Source organism: Ambystoma mexicanum, chromosome 13, assembly GCF_040938575.1.
Source record: "Ambystoma mexicanum isolate Mex_15411 chromosome 13, UKY_AmexF1_1, whole genome shotgun sequence".
Lineage (NCBI taxonomy): Eukaryota > Metazoa > Chordata > Amphibia > Caudata > Ambystomatidae > Ambystoma > Ambystoma mexicanum.
Genome location: NC_090938.1, coordinates 34,451,406 through 34,471,157, shown reverse-complemented (window position 1 = coordinate 34,471,157; position 19,752 = coordinate 34,451,406). Strand labels below are relative to the sequence as shown.

Below are 19,752 nucleotides of genomic sequence, written 5' to 3'. Positions count from 1 at the left end.
GTGAATCACTTGCACCGATCAGTTACAATCCTAAAAGAGTATCTATGGCCTGTAGAAGGCTAGAGACCCAAGAGAGCAGTAACTTAGCTTACAGTGCCCTCTTGTGTCATGTTGCACGAAAGCCGCAACATGATAAAAGAAACTACGGAAAACAGCGTTTCCCGGTACTGACTGTCTTAAGGGCATGTCAGTTTCCCCGTAAGAATGGAGCGAAAGCCCAGAGGAGTGCGGCAGAAGGCTGCACTTCTCTGGCAAAGTCGAGAACAAGGTGAAAAACAACAGCAAAAAGTTTAGGGGTTGCCACAAGGAAGGAAAATTACCTACAATTACGAAATCTTTCCTAACACTCGCCCCTCCCAGACTATGGACAGGGGGAACTAATCCACCCCTGGATGAGTCTCTTGTTCAGGTCGGTTAAACATTCTGGACAACCCATCAGCATTGCTATGTTGGACACCTGGCCTATGCTAAATAGTGAAGTCGAAGCCTTGTAGACTTATGGACCACCTAAGCAACTTTGGATTCTCCCCCTTCATGTTCATTAGCCACTTTAAGGGCTTATGGTCAGTTTGCACAGTGAAGTGGGTCCCATAGAGGTAGGGCCTCAGCTTCCTTAGGGCCCACACAACAGAGAAACATTCTTTCTCTACCGTGGACCATCTGAGCTCTCTGTCCTTAAGCTGGCGACTAATAAAACCAATAGGGTGTTCCTTACCCTTCTCATCTACTTGTGATAGTACAGCTCCTATCCCAGTGTCAGAATCGTCCGTCTGCACGATAAAAGGTCTTTGATAATCAGGGGCCCTGAGGACAGGGGCCTGGCACAAGGAGTCTTTTAAGCCATTGAAGGCCTTCTCACACTCGTCGGTCCAAGTTACCTTCTTGGGTTTCTTCGGAGTTGTGAGGGCAGTCAGAGGGGCGGCTATGGTGCCATAGTCTGCCACGAAGTTTCGGTAATACCCCGTGAGTCCTAAGAAGGCTCTCACTTGGGTTTGTGTAGTGGGGGTAGGCCAGTCTTGTACTGCTTGTACTTTACTGGGAAGAGGCTGTATCCTCCCTCCACCTACTTCATGTCCAAGGTAAACCACTGAGCCTTGTCCAATCTGGCATTTACTAGCCTTTATGGTCAAGTGTGCTTTCTGAAGAGCCTGGAGCACAATCCCGAGGTGTTTCACATGGTCTTCCCAGGTGGCACTGAAAACTGCTATATCGTCCAGATATGCAAGACAGAATTCGTCCAACCCATTCAAAACATGATTCACAAGCCTCTGGAAAGTGGCAGGTGCATTCTTCAACCCGAACGGCATTACCCGGAATTGGTAAAGGCCGTCTGGAGTAGAAAACGCTGTCTTCTCCTTGGCATATTCTGCTAAAGCTATTTGCCAATAGCCAGCAGTGAGGTCAAACGTGCTGAGGTACTTGAAGGCACCCAAAGTATCCACCAGCTCATCTGTTCGAGGCAAGGGGTGTGCATCTGTCTTGGTGACAGCATTCAGAGCCCTGTAGTCGACGCAGAACCTCAATTCAGAAGTGCCTGCCTTTGGAACCAAAACCACAGGGCTGGAACAAGGACTACTAGAGGGTTCAATCACCCCAAGGTCTAACATTTTGTTGACCCCGGTCTTAATATAAGACCGTACTTTGTCTGACATCCTGTATCCCCTACTTTTGGTAGGTACACTGTCTCCTGTGTCTATGTTATGTTTGCACCAAGGTGTCAAACCAGGCGACTGTGAAAACAGGGGGGAAAACTGCCTAAGCAAACTTTTCACCTCAGCCTGCTGATCAAAAGTCAGGTGAGGGGCCACTCGGACACCCTCAAAGGAGCTATCTGAAGGACCGCTTTGGAACAGGTCGGGGAGAGGTTCAGACTCCTCTTCCTCAACATCTGAAGCAAGTAGCAGTGCTGCGATTTCGATTCTTGGGACGAAAGCCTTCAGCCTATTCACGTGAAACACTTTTGGAGCCTGTCCTGGCCTTCCAAGGTCCACTAAATAGTTAACCTCACCCAGGGGCTCCACCACTGTGTAAGGGCCTGACCATTTGTCCTGTAAAGCTCGAGGCCTTATGGGATTCATGATCAGGATTTGCTGACCAGGTGTAAAGTTGATGAGGGAAGCTTTCTGGTCGTACCAATGTTTCACCAGCGCCTGTCCTACCTTCAATTTATCACTAGCCAAGCCCATCAGAAGTACCGTTTTCTGAGCCCTAGCACATAATCAACTACGTTGGTAGTAACAGGGGGAGTGGGCATCTCCCATCCCTTTTTGACTATGGCTAAGGGTCCCCGTACAGGATGACCGAACAGAAGTTCGAAGGGGCTGAAGGCAACACCCTCCTGTGGTACCTCTCGGTAGGCGAACAGTAAGCATGGTAAAAGAAGATCCCATTTTCTTCTCTGAGGCTCTTCCAGAGCCCCAATCATGCTCTTTAACGTTCTGTTGAAACGTTCCACCAGACCATTGGTCTGGGGGTGGTATGCAGAAGAGAACTTGTAGGTGACCCCACATTCTTTCCACATAGCCTGCATATACTTCGACATAAAGTTGCTGCCACGATCCGACACAACTTCTTTAGGGAAGCCAACCCTATTAAATATGCCAAGTAAAGCTTTTGCAACTGAGTTGGCAGTTACAGTTTTCAATGGGATGGCCTCAGGATATCTGGTTGCATGGTCGACCAGCACCAGGATAAACCTATTGCCCGAGGATGTTTGCGGGTCAAGGGGACCAACGATGTCGATCCCTACCCTTTCAAATGGTACCCCCACAACTGGGAGTGGTACCAATGGAGCTTGGATTGTCGAGCCAACCTTACCAGATAACTGGCAGGAGGCACAACTCCTGCAGTGACTTTCTACTTGCACCCCCATCTTGGGCCAGTAGAAGTGCATGGATAACCTTTGCTTGGTCCACTTAATACCAAGGTGACCAGCAAGGGGCACTTCATGCGCCAACTGCAGGAGGAAGGGTCTTACAGCAAGGGGAACCACTAACCTCCTATGGTCTTCTTCTGTAGACTCTATGGGCTCACTATACAGGAGTCCACCTTCTCAATAAATCCTATGCGTCCCAGGAGGTTCACCCTCAAGCTGGGAGCAGGCCTGTCTCCTTAGGCCTTCCAGAGATGGGCACTCACGTTGGCCTTTACTGAATTCGTCCCTATCAGGACCTCCTTCAACTAACAAGTCTTTTAGTTCAGGATGATCGTTGGGGTCAAATACTTCAGGCATCGCCACCTCCTTGTCAGGCCCGGGCGATTGACCAACTTCCTCCACCGCAGTGGTAGGCGAGCTCGGGGGAATATTCTCTTTCCCTCGTCTTGACTTGTTCACTCCTTTCGCCTTGGGTTTCCCCTTCGGCTGGGGCGGCGTATTGGTCTTGGCCAATGCTGCCCGTGCTTGAGACCGTGTGTAGGGTCTTTCGCCAGTGTCTCCTACGAGCCCTAAAGCTCTGAGATCATTACCTAACAAGACCTTTCCCGGGACGTTTCTCTGAATGCTCACTGGAATCCTGACTGCTGTACCATTTAAAGTAAGATTTACAGGTATTACTGGGAACATACGGAGTGGGCCGTCAGCCAACTTAGTGGGCATCAGAGTAGCTCTGGCAACTTCCTCTGAGTCTACCAAGGTAGAATCCACTACAGTTCGACTGCACCCACTATCCCTAAGAGCTGGAGTATCTACTCCATTGATCAGCACACTGTCTTTAAAGTAGTGCTTGGTATTATCTGGAATCCTAGCATAAGCCTCTGCGACTTTAGGCTCCCAGGAACCCAGGGAAACTAAAACTACCTCAGCCTCTATCCCGCTGGGAAATGAGTCTGAGGAGAAGGATGCTCCTGTAATCTCTTCTTCCTCGTAGGAGGAGAAGGCTAGATTAGCAGAGTGGACCCCCAAAGGTCTAACCTTACACCGGGGATCCCCCTTCACGTGGTCAGTTGCTCCTCAAGCAAAACAAGATCCATTGGGTCTGTTTACATAGGGAGGCTTACTGTAACCAGAGTTCTGTTTCAGAGGCTGACCTCCACTACCCTATGAGTTCTCTTGTGTCTTACCCTTATTTTTCTTTTTGTGGCCCTTATGGGAAGAAGATTTATCAGATTCTCCACCCTCCTTATCTTTGGACTTTTTCCCTTCCTCCTGCTTACCAGGATGAAATTTGTCCTTATGGGACACTCAATGTGACACCCATAAGTCTGCTGCAATGGCCAGCTTCTTAGGATCTATCTCCTTCGAATCGGCCAAATGCTGCTTAAGCTCCGGGGAAGAAGATGCAAAAATGTGTTCCAGCATGACAAGATTTATCATGCCTTCGAAAGTAGAAACCTTATAACCTTCGACCCAGCCAGTTAAGTTTTTTAAGGATTCGGTGACATAAGATACCCAAGTACCATCTTCCTTTTTCTTATACTCTCTGAATCGTTTCAAATATTGGGCCGGAGTCTTCCCAAACTTTAAAATGAGAGTTTGCTTTAACATTGCGAAATCAGCTCGCTCAGCCTTCGACATTTCCATAATGGCACTACAGCCAGAATGGGGCAGTCTGCTGAGTAACCAGGCAATCTTATCAGCATTGTCAACTTGTTGAACTTCGCATGCATACTCAAACGCATTCAGCCAGTCCATAATGTCATTCCTTTCCTCATACACACTGAGCAGATCTTTCGGAAACCATGGATGAGAGGAGGCCCCAGACCCATGTCCAGGACCCTTGGACCCATTTGTAACCTGAAGCTTGGCCAGTTCCAACTGGTGAACCCTGTCTTTCTGTTTTTCTGCCTGTTCGATTTTTAGTTTGGCTATGCTGAATTCAAGCTCCTTCTGCCTAAACCGCAGCTCTTGATTCTTGAATTGAAGCATAGCCTCCCCATCAGCACTGGCAGAGGAAACATTAGACATCTCATCCTCCCTGTCCTCGTGGTCGCGGTGGATCAGTGCAGCGGCAGAACCGTCGGTTCTACCAGTGAGAGCAGCCCCACCTCCTTCCGCACTGTCCTCAGAAGTTATAGCGTCAAGCTGCGCTTCTTGCCACGCCACGATTCTTTGGATCATATCCAATTTCGTGCCTTGAGAGGAAACACCTCTCTCCGCACACATCTTTTTCAATGTTTCTGATTTGGAAGCATTTAAAGTTAACAAGGTATTTGTTTCCATACTGTTAGATAGGACTATGGCCTTTTTAAAGTTAAACTATAACAATTCACTACGTGTCCTGGTAGGAATAACTTGAAATGCCTTCGCTCGTGCGCAACACTGGATACCTTCAGTCGTATCCCACCGCTGTACACCAATTTGTTAAGACGGATTTCTGAACTCTGTCCTGGCGGCGCAGAAGTTCAGAAGGCCAACCTAATTACTTGGAACAGGGTAACCTCTGGACAAGCCAGACCAATCAGGGTAGCGATCGCGGCGGTCAAGACTAGGTCTCAAGAGGGGTGAAGGTGACTGAAAGCCCGCAATGACCACACAAAGCAAGGACACTTACAAATTACGCTAAACAGGTGTTATATTAAAAATATATACACATTTATTCCAAGGCCTTTAAAACAATGACCGTAGCGAGAAATCACAATATAACTCTAGTAAACCAACACATACCATACCAATACAATATATATACAAATACAAACAAGTCTCAAGCGTTAGATGCACGAAATGTGTAGTCCACCTAAAAGGGAAGGAAAACGGGCAGTGCGAAATAATGCTTAGACCCAGTCCGCCTTCAGAGGCACCTAACTAAAAGGAAGTCCGAGCCCTACGAAGAGTTTGTGCTCAAAAGTACCTGCACACTCTGGTGCCAACGGGCAAAAGGGGAGTCTCTTCGAGGGAAATCAGGCAGTTCAGTTTAGTGCACAAATGAAGAACAGTGTTCCGCGACTCAAGCGCAGCCTCCACTGTGGGCAGAAGCAGAGCGCGAGTACGGAAAGGCGTGCTGTTTTGACACAGCGGGGAAAAGCTATGGGCTCCTGCAGGAGGGTGACCAGTTCCTAGCTATGCTACTCACCGGTCCCCGATGCAAGCAGACCCAGGCTTCTCCGCGTCAGTTTCAGTCGCTGGCAGGTTCAGAAGAGCAGGGGACGTCTCGTCGTCGTGTTGAGTCTGCAGCAGCAGAGTTGAGTAAAAGACGTCCCAAACGAAGGAACCCGCACAGTTTGTTACCACAGCAGGGCAACAGAGCGGCCGTGTGTATCCGAGCCAAATGTACACTACTCACTTCAGACCTGGGAACGCCAAGTGTACGAATCGTGTGAGAGTGACAAGGACTCGAAATACTACACAACCTGGCGGCGGTTAAGGAGCAAGACTCCTGTGTAGGCTGGTCAGTCTGCTGGATGGCCCAGAGACACTTCCGAAGGCTTACGAGCAGGAGATGGTGAAGATGCCGAGAATAGCTGTTCCCGCTATTCCAAGGGTCGAAGTACCAGTACAGGCCTTCTGGTTCGATCAAAGGTGAAAAGGGTTTCACAAGGCGACAGCAGTGCAGAGGAGCAGTCCTTCAGCGGGTCACCAGCGATTCCTCGGTTCAGCCTCTTGGTTTCAGGATACCTGGCTCCTGTATTCCTTCGTTCGTGAGAACTCAGGAGATCGACATGATAGTGGTGTTGCCAGCCCCCTCTTATCCACGGTTCCCTTCGCGCCAAAACGGAGGGGATCCAATGGGAGATCCGCTCATCAACACTCACACCATTCGTGGACCTATCACGGACCACGGTGGTCCCAGGCATTCACACCACCCTAGCACCCAGGATGTGTATTGGGACCAGACATCCCAGCCCACATCCTGGAGGCACACACCAGGCATGTAGAAGCCCGCGAAAGCATCCGGGTTTCGTGGGAAAGTACATGCCCAAATAAGGAAGGCCCCGGGTCGGCTCGACCTGGGGAAGGTAAAGGGAGCAAGACGGTCAGCGGACAGGACAAAGGAGCCTCGTGGTCTGGCCATTTTTGGAGCCTGGCCACCATTTTGGGCTAAGCGCGAGAAACGCGCTTAAAACGCCAAAAAGAGCTTAAAACACAAGAAACGATCGCTGCCACCATTCCCGTCCGTGAATCACTTGCACCGATCAGTTACAATCCTAAAAGAGTATCTAGGGCCTGTAGAAGGCTAGAGACCCAAGAGAGCAGTAGCTTAGCTTACAGTGCCCTCTTGTGTCATGTTGCACGAAAGCCGCAACATGATAAAAGAAACTACGGAAAACAGCGTTTCCCGGTACTGACTGTTTTAAGCGCATGTCAGTTTCCCCGTAAGAATGGAGCTAAAGCCCAGAGGAGTGCGGCAGAAGGCTGTACTTCTCTGGCAAAGTCGAGAACAAGGTGAAAAACAACAGCAAAAAGTTTAGGGGTTGCCGCAAGGAAGGAAAATTACCTACAGTACTCAAGCCCTCCCATATTGACACAAAGGCCTCCACGCCCACTGACCCAATCCACCCAGAAGCAAACCCCCAAACAGTGCCTGTGTTTTTCTGAATTGAAACTACCAAAACCACAGCAAAAGCACTTGTGCACTCTCACTCTCACTCCCCTCCCACTAACAAACTGACCACTTTCTTATTCTCGGATCCGCCAGAGCGCCCGGAGACCATGTGGATGGTAGCGGTGTATCGTGTAACATTCACATATAAATAATAGCACAACAAACACGTTGAAATGTAGTTAACACAGAGTTGGAATCCTCCAAGTCATCGCAAGAAATCCATTAAATTCGATGGATGTGGGAAGGGACCCCAATCTTGACTCGGAGCCCACACTGTAGATGCCCTCCCTAATGTCATCATTGATTGAATTGTTCATCCCTGCTATACTCTCGTGTATGTGCTCCTGGGCTCAGCAACGGAATGGGGCGAGGGACTCACAATTGTCGCCACTTCCCGGTTCCCGCATCCGCTGAATTTGATGGGTTTTGTTGCGATGAATTGGAATGTCTTAACTCTAACCTGGGTCTGAACTAAGGTTTTACACTCTGCTTATGTCAGCTACATTATTGACCCTGAGACAAAGAAAGAGAACTCTCTGCAACGCTACCCTAAAAAACGTTGCCTAGAGGAACCTCAGTTTACAGTACTAAAAATGAATCGAAGGAATCTGCACCCCAGGGTGCCGGGGGCACATTGGATGCCGGCAGCATCTCGGGTGGGCTGGACCCAGGGCACCAGGCTGGTCTGGGGGGCCCAGACCAGCAGGGACCTGCAGGACCGTGATGATACATTGGGAGCCTGCAGGCCAGGGCTGCAGGACCCTGATCACACAGTGTAGGCCTGCAGGCCCAAAGTGAGAGACGGAGACAACAGGGCTTCCGTTGTTGGAAGTCTGCAGCCGTTCTGCCGCAATTGCCTGCAGTTGCTCCTTTTATTAGCTCGGGCCATGACACAGTCATGGACCATCTTAAAAGGGCAATACACTTGAGAAGGACACACTTCTTAAAAGGGCAATACACATGGGAGGGTCACACATAACAAACAGGTTAAAAGTGTGGACGTTGGTCTTGCATCAAAGCAGAATTAGCGGATGTTCAGGCCACCCCTCATAGTACCCCAGAATATTCTGTGTTTAATGAAACAAAGATCTATGCTATTCTAGAAGGACACACACGCGCACACACACACACACAAACGTTGCGCAAAAAGGGAGTACTGACAGGGCTTGATTTGCATCTGGGTTGCTGTTGCAAACAGATGAGCAATTGGGCTACCTGAAATCCCTTACCCGAAAGGCCAGAAATGAAAAACATGAGCAATGTTTCGGTCGGGTCATGTGATTGCCATTGGCCTTCTTCAGAGCGGTCAACATGAGCAAATGCATCTTTACCGCCCTGATTTCCTTCACCAGGAACATTCCCTTTTCCTGTTTCTCAGAGAGCAAGATTCTCAAAGCAATGTGTTGGTGCAAGTGATGAGAGGCGCTCATCATATCATTTGCACCAGAAAAATATGTACCCCATTTACAACCGATATTTGAATGCGTGAAGTGCCTCTTTTCTCCCCCTTTGCTAATTTGTACAAATAAGTAGCAGTTGATGTGGTTTTCAATCCATATCAGACTTCACAAATGTGATGCGTACTGAAATGTGCAGAAAACAAACACACCCTCCAAGGACATTTCTGATCCTGTAATGCATTTCTGTGCAAGCGGAACAGCAGAGGTAGGAACCAGTGCTGCCTCACTTGCATTTCTAGCTCCCAACCAGGGATAGAAAAGCTTGATGTTTGCAAAGTGTCAGACCAGTGCATCATTTATGCTGGTGAGCAACCCCCTGGAAATGCACAGGTTACGTTTGTGAAAAAGGTGACCTGTGAATTTCTTAAATTGGCGCAAGTAATAAAAGCGCGCCCTCTGCTCTTTTCTTTTTTTATTGTGCCACTTTTTGAGTATGTGCCCTGGGGTGGCAAAACTAGTGCGCAGCCAAGTGACTTTCTTAATTTTCTCATCATGCTCTCCTACAAAACAATAGCGGCATCAAGAGGCGTAGACAGGGTAGGGCCTGAGCGGGCAAGGCCCACCCAAAATCTGTAAATGCCCACTCAGCAGCGCTGTGTGGATATTTACAGATGGTAATGTCAGTGCAATGGGCCCAACTACATTAGCTTCAGGCCCCATTTGTTAGACAATCCTGGCTACGCCACTGATCACATGCCTACATAAAGGAATCATCACACCTGATAAAACTATGAAGCAAGCTTAAGTTTTGAAATGCTGAATTTAGAGGTGTGGCAAGAGTGCCGATAACTTCATCACTGCAATATTTTTACCACACAGCAAAACTCTAAGTGAGGCCATTAGTGTTTTAATCTACATTTTTATATCATACACCTGATGAAATAACCACTCACTGTGCCATACCTTGGCTTACTTTGTTTCTCCATAAGAAAGTCAATATAGCGATTGCAAGGGTGCAAAAGCAGAGGCAGGACACAAAGGTGGCATACTTGTTGGTATAAACATCTATTGAACAGAAAAATAAAGAAGAACCCCTACCTGTCCCTATAACTAAGAGGGGATTCCCTGCCTCAAATAAAACCAAGGATGATGTCAGAAATGTCAGTCAAAATCAAAATAGTCCACTGTCCTGTGTCCCAAACCTAGTTCCATCCCTTACACTCAAAAGAAAACTACACAATGGACTACCCCCTGATCCCAGAAGGATGACTCCCTCCTTCTGGATGGTACTTTTGGCAGCTTGAAAACAACAGGGGAATATCTTCCTTCACTAGGCTTTTCTGCATAGTTCCACAAAAGGGGGAGGGGAGTCTCCCTTCCCCAGACTTTCTTTTGCATTTCTTTGCAGTTCAACGAAAGGTGTGGGAAAGGTCTCCCTTCCACAGGCCTTCTCAGGCGTTTCTTTACAGTTGAATGAAAGGTGGGTGGAAATGCCTCCCTTCCCCAGGTCTTTCTTCAGCTCCCCTTCAATAGTTTAAATGAGGTCATGATTTTTGTCAGAGGATATATCTTTACTCCTCTGATCTTCTCTTGACCTTTTCCAAATCATATATCTCTCTTCCCCTGATCTTCTTTCCTCATTATGTGGATCTCAGACCCTTTTCTCGGGTGTATAACGTCTCTTAATCAGGCTTGGTTCATGAGCCTGCCAGGCATTGTCTTGCATATACAATTCTCCAATTCTCTCAATACACATATCCCAGACCCTTCTCTCCCTTCTGGTTTCTTTGTGGTGCCCTCTCACCCAATATCTCTCTATTTAGTTTCTCTGCTCACTCTCATTGGGAGGAGGATGTTGGTTCCCCATTTCCTCCTGACCAGAGCCTCTAGGAGTTCCCAGCCCCTTTCTAGCCCCCTCCACGTTCCTTCTGGCTTGGTCAGCAAGGGTTCTGGTCCTCAGCAACACCGCCAAGCTTCTGTCGGTTTCCCATTGGCTCTCGCAGATGGATGTTGGTTTTCAGCGACTCAACCACACTGGTTTCTCCCCGCACGATGGGCCTCGCCTGGACCACTTGGTTGGCTTCCTTCCTGGCACCGGATGTCATGCTCACCAGCCTTTAGGTGAGTTTCGCCTTCCATCTGCCTTTTCAGACGCCAACTTTGTGCTCCTGGCGTCTGGGTCTCCAACACGTCCTTTCTGTACCACCTTGCTTCGCAGCTCGATGCTCGAGGCAGGACTGACCCTGAGAAAAGTCCATCATCAGTGTTCATGGTTAGTCGGCTCTTAAATCCTGAATAGCTAGTATGTTTGTCTTGGTTCCGCGTAGGCCTCTTCATTGCCCTGCTCTTCTTCGTGTCAGCACTTGTGGGCCACCCACTTCCATACTTTCCTTGCTCGTCTTCATCACAGTATTGTCTTTCTGCTAAATAGGGCTACAATGCATGAAATAATTAACAGAAGAAAGAGGAGAAAGAGAGGGTGTGGGTGTTTGGGCCCTGTCCGTGTTGTGTAGTGGATCCTTTGATAGACCTCCCATCTCCCACAGAGGGGGTCCCCTCCCATGGGATCCTCCTGCTGAGTGCCACCCCCAAGGGGACTGTCTGGTAGCGGCCTCACCTCCCTGGCCCCATGGGAAGGGTCCTCCTTCTGGGGAGAAGTGACGACACCAAGGGATTTCTCACAAGATGAAACTATAAAGTAGACTAGTACCAAACAAATGTAGAATTACAAATATCTTGACAGCAGGCTTATCCCAAGTGATGCTCACCTCTCCAACCGAGCAATTTATCTCATTAATATCATAAGTCAATGTTATGTTTCTTCTCCATTAGATGTTCACCGAAGGCATAACCAACAAGCTGCTGGCCTGCTACATGGACTCGGGGATGGCAGATGCAGTCCTAGTGCGAGTCTATGGTAATATGACGGAACTCTTCGTGGACCGGACCAATGAGGTTAAGAGCTTCCAGCTCCTTCGCCAGCATGGTTGCGCGCCAGACCTCTACTGTACCTTCCAGAATGGCCTATGTTATGAATTCATGCAAGGCTTGGCCCTGGGGCCTGAGGAGGTCAGACAACAGCACATCTTCCGGTAAGTGCTGAGCAGTTAAAGGGTCAGGCAGATTCTAGAAGAGGGTCTACACGGTTAGTACTCATGGACTCACAGCAATATGGAGTTCCTGAGGTTAGGGATCAGGAAAACCTCAGGATGAGGGCTCAAAAAAACCACAGCGTTTTGTTGATCTATGCTCTCAGCTAATCACAGGGGAGGAGTCAGGGGGACAGTAACCTGGAAGTACCCCAAATCAGGGAGACCTCAGAGACAGAAGTCGTTAAGCCTCTAGGTCAGGGAATTACACAACAAGGGTGCACTGATCAGACAGGTGTCAAGGATTCCCAAGGGGACAAAAGCCGATGGACAAGGTATGAAGCAGACACACAGTTCAGGCTTTGGAACAGACTCCTCAAAAATGGGGATTACACTTCAATGCACTCTGTCTGGACATAGACTAGCCTACAGGGAAATTAGGGAGTTCCAATGAGGGGTTAGTGTGTCTGCCACTAAAGGCTGATAGGGCTCACAAGATCCAGTCCCAGGCGGGTGTACCTCTGCTCGATCATCATGGTCTCTCTCTCTCTCTCTCTCTCTCTCTCTCTGTCTCTCTCTCTCTCCCTCTCTCTCTCTCTCTCCACCCTCTGATATTCTGCAGGCTCATCGCTGAAGAAATGGCCAAGTTCCACAGCATTCGCAACCACAACGGCTGCGTCCCCAAGTCCACCCTTTGGAAGAAACTGCGACAGCTCTTTGACATTGTGAAAAAGGATGTCCTAGGAGTCGACGATGCTGCAGATCTCAGGTACAGAGCGGAACCTTTTAGCCCTCCTTCACTAACACCAGGTCACTGCGTTAGACCAAGCTACAAAAGGACCCAGTGGATCCCTGAGCAAAACCTGCTGCCACGCTGCACACCAAGGTGTGACCCTGAGGGACACCTGGTGCTGGAGGGCCAATCTGACCGTGACAGGGATCTACTGCCACTCAGGCACCGACTAGCAGGAGAGCGGATCCTGTCCACACAGAGTGATAGGTGCTTTGTATTTAAAGCATGAATATTGTGCTATCCTCAATCTCACACAAAAGAAGCAGCACAGTGCACTCCACTTTGCCTTTTCTTATCATGAGTCATAGAAAATGTAAAAAAAGGATATTAGAAATGGTGGATCATTCTAAAAGTGCAGGGGAGAAAATGCAGTCCTGGCAGATGGACTGTACAATAACAAGCAAGAAAGAGAAAGGTCCCAATGGTGTGGGAACTCCCGTCCCCTGAACAGTCTCAGGCCGAAATAAAGCCAAAACATGCTGTGTAAAGCATAAGGTCGTGGTTGGATACATGTAAATTGCATGGTTAGTCGGCAATTATTCAGGAAAGAACTACTTCTTGGAATTCATGGTCATAAACAGGCAAGCTTTAATATAAAACAAAACAAAACAAAACCCAACGCATTTGGAGAAATGATTCTCTTCCTCAGCGGTATATTTCCTAGTAAGAGCTGAAAGTAATAAGAAAAAAGCTATTATAAGTAACTAATGGAAATGATCATTCAGGCATCACAATGCTTGTATATAATGTTCATAATGTCATCAACGCTGATACATTGTAGGCTTGCTTGGTCACCTTATACATGTGAAGGGCCAATGGGAGCCGGGGAGGGGGTATGAGACCATAGGTCAAATCTTGCGAATTCCTTGTCAAAAATCTTGAAATGGAAGAAGAATCAATAAGTGGCTGCTGTAGATGTAAATATCACTAGTTGCGGGGTAAGTGCTGGTGGTTAATGATTGTCCTCCTTACCACCACATGGATCTAGGGGCCTCGGCCTTGCACTGCCGCGCAGGCCCTTCAATGCTCAAATCACACGGCTTCTAAGGGAGTAAACAAAGTAACCCCACAAACGGTTCAGTCGAGACCTGGTCACATCTGAAGTTGCAAGTGAGTAATGTCATTTGGGGTTAGCATTCATACAGAAAAGGTTCTCGCCTAGAATTCTGTCCGGTGAGGGACGCAAAGTGAAGATGAAGTCTCCAATGCACCCCAATCCAGGGTTAACATGTGGCTGCATAATGTTCTAAAGCTTCTGGGGTCACCCGTATTCTGGCAGCTTTGAAGAAAGGTCTTGGGTAACAGCGCCTTAAGCCTCTCAGTCTTCGGCAGGTAAACAGAAAATGGAGTTTCCATCCCCAATCCACACAGGGGGCAAATCCCCATGCTCCCAAAATTCCAGGATTTACTAAAGGATGCTTATTTAAGTGTCCCCAACTTAAATCTAGTGTACAAGGATCTCTCAAAAGGTGGGTGAACATAATCCTAACAGTGTTCAAATCTGGGAGTTAATTTCCCTGGCAACTAAGACGATCCCAAAGGAGGGTTACTACTTGCAGCTCGAGTCATCAATTCTTTACTCCTCGGTAGTGCAGTGGATTTAATCTTCTCCAATTCCTTTTTCTTTTTTCAATCTTATCGGGGGATTCCCAAAGCTCAGCCACATTTAGTTCAATTCATTTCTTCTTAACATGGGCATCCGCCGGGATAGACTACCCCAATCCAGGCTCATGCGGTGCTTCAGTGCATCGCGGCACCTGCCAAGCCCTCACTATACCACAGACTGAGCCAGTAGTATAACGGTTTTAGGGCACGTAGCTCATCAATGGGGCATATATACAGTCCCAGATATCACACAGCTGATGGGGTGCTCAATGGCAGTAAAAGTAGATTAAGTGCTCCTAAAGAGCTATGCCCCCCAAATTTCGGCACCAAAGGTAGAAGCTGCGACCGCCTGCCTACTATAAAGTTCAATAGCAGGTGAGATTGCCCCAGTGCCATGTCTCCTAAAGAGAGATTGTGTTACCCCAGAAAATGTCCCAAGGTTAGTGGAAGCTTTGTCCAACTGCAGGGGCCACTCACCTTTGTCATGAAGCCGGATACCTAGGTAATCATAAAGCATTCTCTGCTCTAGTTTACAGTTATTGACAGAGGTATTCAATATACTGTGTTTGGCAAACTGGGATATCGTCTTAGTTTTAGCTGTGAAAGGTACAGTGAGCAAAAAGCGATGGCTGCAGACTCTCAAAGTGGGAACAAACCTCAGAACAGTTTATCATGCGATGTTCTTTCTGGAGAGGGGTGTCTGCTACCTTTTTTGAAAAAATAGTTATATCAATATTTCACAGCATCATTTGTGTAAAATAATGCTGGGTAAATATCATGACCCATCCTAGGATAGTCTAGAGAACCTTGAAACAGTGCCTAAATAATCTCAATATACATGTTGAATAAAAGGGGGGCAAGGACACATCCCTGTCTAACCCCCTTTTGAACTTCCAATGGGGCTGATAACTCCCCCACCAATCCGTAACGCACAGAGGCCCTATTCCCGAAGTACAGAAGCTGACTAGCAGAAAGCAATTTTGGTGGGACTCCCCTTTTCCTCGTGATTTGCCAAAGGATATCCCTAGAGACACTATCAAATGCGGTCCGTAAATCCACAAACACTACATCAAGCTTCATCTTAAATAGCGCAGTGCATTCCTGAACCAGCAGATACAGGCGAAAGCTTTGGTCGATGCTGCTCTTTTGTTTTCGAAAGCCCACCTGAAGACCACTAATTAATTCATTTTCATTACCCTAAGCTTGAAGGTGAGATAAAACTTGCTTTTGCAAATATTTTGCCTATCTAGGAGGGAAATCAGGTGGTAATTGGCAGGTGAGTTCCCCCCCCCCCCCTTTTTATAAATTGGGACAGTGTCGGCATCTCGCCAAGAGACAGGAACAATATCTATTTCCAGGAAAGCATTACAAATTCTGCAGAGTACCGGACTCCAGATCCTGATTTCATCCTTATAAACATCACTAGGGATTCTGTCCGGTCCTGGGGCTTTGCCATTCTTTTGGCGAGCAATTGCCCTCCATACCTCCTTCACATTAAGGGAGAGAATTTCCCCTCTGTGCTCTGGATTTACAGGCAAGGCCAATGTCCCAGTACAGTTAACCTCCTTCACAGGATTATCCTATGATTTTTGGTAATGCTTTCTCCGTGCTTCTCCCATGATGCAACAGTAGCACTTCAGGTGCCCATTGACCTCATCGCCTACTATCAGTTTCCAGTAGGGGACATAGCGCCTCATCATAAGTCTGGCGGTACCCCGGCGGTAAATCTGCGAGGGATACAGCCTATGCAAATAGCGTTACTGCAACTGGGTCTGGCACTTAGCGCTGGACCCGGATTTGTGGTAAGGCTGATACTCCCCATTTTTTTTCAGGACTCTATGGGGCAGCATCAGCGGTATTAAAGCCGGCGCTAAAAGCGCCGCAAATGGCCAGAAAGTGGCAAGATTTACCTCCAGCTTAACGCTGGAGGTAAATCTGCTACTTTGCACCCAAACCTGGGATTGAGCAACGCGGTAATGCAGCAGTAATAGCGTTGCTGCTGTATTTTTTACCTCTTTGCCCAACCTCTGATGAGGCCCATAGTCTCCATTTCTGTGCCTGCAAAAGGTCACCCCATCTCTGGGAGGCAAACTCTTTTTTTTCCCTTATCAACAAGGGCATATAGTCAAATCTACGCCCCCGCAGTTGAAATGTATCTACTATCCCAGATGTGTTCAGACACCCCAATCTCTCACATTCCGCCGCCCTGCAGTCTTTATCATACCATTTAGATTTGAGGACTGCATGCCTTTCAACTTCTGATGCAGAGTAGGCTACAAAAGGAATCAAGTTCTCAATCAAGTCGGTCTATAGTTTGATGTTCTGGACACTATCCGCACAAACCATTTTAAGGTTCTCCAAGATTGCTTTGTATACCTTTTGTTTTTGGTCCTGTTCAATGACCCTGGCCCACCTTACTGCCTTACGCCAATGGCCTGTTATAATACCTTTGTCCCCATTTATAGCCAATGATGGAGGAACCAAAGTCTTACTGATAACACAAGGGCTTTCGGCCACCTTTGTCTCTTTGAAGGAGCAGGAATTGTATCACTCTATGCCAATCCTTTTCTGCAATCATTATATAGTCGATTAAGCTGGAACCATTATGACCCTTGCGGGATGATCATCGGAAAAACGACCATAAACGACCATTGAAGGCCCTCAATTCTAGATTATGGAATATGCGGGCCATATCGATGGCATACTGGTTAATCCTCTTTGGGAACCTTGCTTTTAGGGTTAGGAATATCCCCTGCACTATCTTGGTCTTTCCAAAGTCCCTCCAATTCCCTTAAGGGCTCAAGTTAAAGATTCAAGTCCCCATCCATTATGATATGATATGATAGGTTATTTTTTAACGCGCTTAATACCAAGAGGATTCTAAGCGCGGACCCGGGGATCGAACCTGTGGTGCTTCGTGTCGTCTTGCTTCCAAGGCGAGCACATTGCCCCTGAGCTATCCTTCTGGGCGTCTGGGGTTTAACTCCAGTCAACAAATTAATAGTTTCTTGGATCGTGTCCACTACTACTAGGCCTCCAGCCCCTAGGGGCCTATTGTAGAAGTCAAGTATCGGGCCCAATCCTCACTCCCAATACGAGCACGAAGGAGTTGGAGATCACCTATACATGTCAAGATATTGCTAACTTCCCAATTCAGTGTGGATTCCAATAGGGCGAGTAGTCCCCCCACCCCCCTTGGCCTGCCCCTGGGGCCCTTAGTCGCTGGCATCTGAAAAACCTGATATCCCCGGAAGGCCGTTGGCTCCAAGAGCCAGGTTTCCTGCAGGCAGGAGGAACACCTGGAATCCTCTTACGAAACTACACCAACAAGGGTCCTCAAGGTTTTTTGCAATTCCAGTGATGTTCCATGAAAGAACATGGCAGCCCACATCCAAGAGTTGGTTGATGGGTTCCTACGCCAGTCAGTCCACTTCCCCCAGATCTCTGCTGCCTTCTCCTTTGTCCATATTCTCCCGAGCCTGCCTTAGTTCCGGGACAGCGGAGCACTGATCATTTCCATTAGTTACTTATAATAGCTTTTTTCTTATTACTTTCAGCCCTTATTAAGCAATATACCCCTGAGGAAGAGAATCATTTCTCGAAACGCGTTGGGTTTGTTTTGTTTTATATTAAAGCTTGTCTGTTTATCACAAGGAAAATGTATTCCAAGAAGTAGTTCTTTCATGAATAGATAACGACTCCAAACACGACCTTATACTTATACCGTACATAGGGCCCCATCACAAGTATGGCAGAGCGGGAAAAAGTTGGCAGAAACGGAATTACCACCAATATTCCTGGTCCAGCATACTTCTCGTATGGCCTGGAGTGGGGGACTTACCTCCAGCATGATGCTGGAGTTAAATCCTCCAAGCCTCTGCCGAACAATCACCAAAATCGGCAGAATTACTGCAGCGGAATTACCGGCGTGGTAATTCCACCAAAAAAGCCCGATAGAGTCCTATGGACTCATATAAAATGGGGATGTAACCGCTCTGGCCACTTGTAATCTGGCAGCAATTCTGCTGGACTAAGTGGCAGTAACAGTAATTCAGTTGGTTAGTATTCTGGCAGATTTACCACCGAAATACCACCCAACTCGTCATGAGGCCCATAGAATTGTTTGGCTTTATTTCGGCCTAAGATATCGTGCAGGGTACGGGAGTTCCCACACCATTGGGAACTTTCCCTTTCTTGCTATCCTCAATCTACTCCTGCAAATTCCACATACCTAGCCAGATTTGGAAGAAGTCTTCAGCCAGAGGAACTCCCTCCATATTTTGACAATAAATTCCATTTTGAATCTCTTTTTGCACCTGAATCTGAAATACAGTGGTTCTGTCTTGGAACAACTTCAGGGTTGGTTGACGTCCTTTCAAAGGTCCTTCTGTGCTTGAATTTAGCTGGCAGCGAGCATGGCCCTGTGAGGGTGGTTGTGCCATGCTACTTAGCATTCCCATTTAGGAATGACCTGACATTTCTGTTTCTTTCTCAGGTTCCGGGCAGATGTGCCAACTGTGGAGGTCCTGGAACAAGAGCTGACCTGGATGGAGTCCTACCTGCCGACACAGGGCTCCCCCATCGTGCTTTGCCACAACGATCTGCTCTGCAAGAACGTCATATATAATGAGTCCAAAGGTAGGTCCTGTGACTGTCCCCAACTGAGTGCACACTAAGATTCTAGGCTTGTTTCTCAAAGACACTGGTATTTGGGTAAGGCTGCATGGGCGGCAAGTAATGCCCATGTTACTGGCAAGGGCCTTCCTGGCCACTTGACACAGCTAATCGGGAGGTGGTTACAATATACTCAGGAGGTGCTTGACAGTTACTCCTTGAGTAACTGGTAGTTTCTCTGAAGGTTCTTGACAGCTAACCCCGAGATAACTGCCAGGTAGTACTCGTGTGATTGGCTCTTTTTCTGAAGATGATTGAGATCTACTCCTGAGAAGATTGACCGTTACTCCTGGGGTAACTGGATATTCCTCTGAACATAATAGTTACTCCCAAGAAGATTGGCCTTTACTCCTGGGGTATCTGGATATTCCTCTGAAGATAATAGTTACTCCCAAGAAGATTGACCGTTACTCCTGGGGTATCTGGATATTCCTCTGAAGATAATAGTTACTCCCAAGAAGATTGGCCGTTACTCCTGGGGTATCTGGATATTCCTCTGAAGATAATAGTTACTCCCAAGAAGATTGACCGTTACTCCTGGGGTATCTGGATATTCCTCTGAAGATAATAGTTACTCCCAAGAAGATTGGCCGTTACTCCTGGGGTATCTGGATATTCCTCTGAAGATAATAGTTACTCCCAAGAAGATTGACCGTTACTCCTGGGGTATCTGGATATTCCTCTGAAGATAAAAGTTACTCCCAAGAAGATTG

At 47.6% G+C, this 19,752-nt stretch overlaps 1 protein-coding gene across 1 annotated transcript in view; it reads left to right on the top strand.

The window, feature by feature from the left end:
* Positions 1-19,752, top strand: part of ETNK2 (ethanolamine kinase 2) — a 174,411-nt gene that overhangs the window by 71,962 nt on the left and 82,697 nt on the right. Inside the window, exons 2-4 of the mRNA XM_069633105.1 lie at positions 11,711-11,970; positions 12,590-12,736; positions 18,861-19,003. Coding sequence (XP_069489206.1) covers positions 11,711-11,970; positions 12,590-12,736; positions 18,861-19,003 — 550 coding nt within the window. The remainder of the gene's footprint in view (positions 1-11,710; positions 11,971-12,589; positions 12,737-18,860; positions 19,004-19,752) is intronic.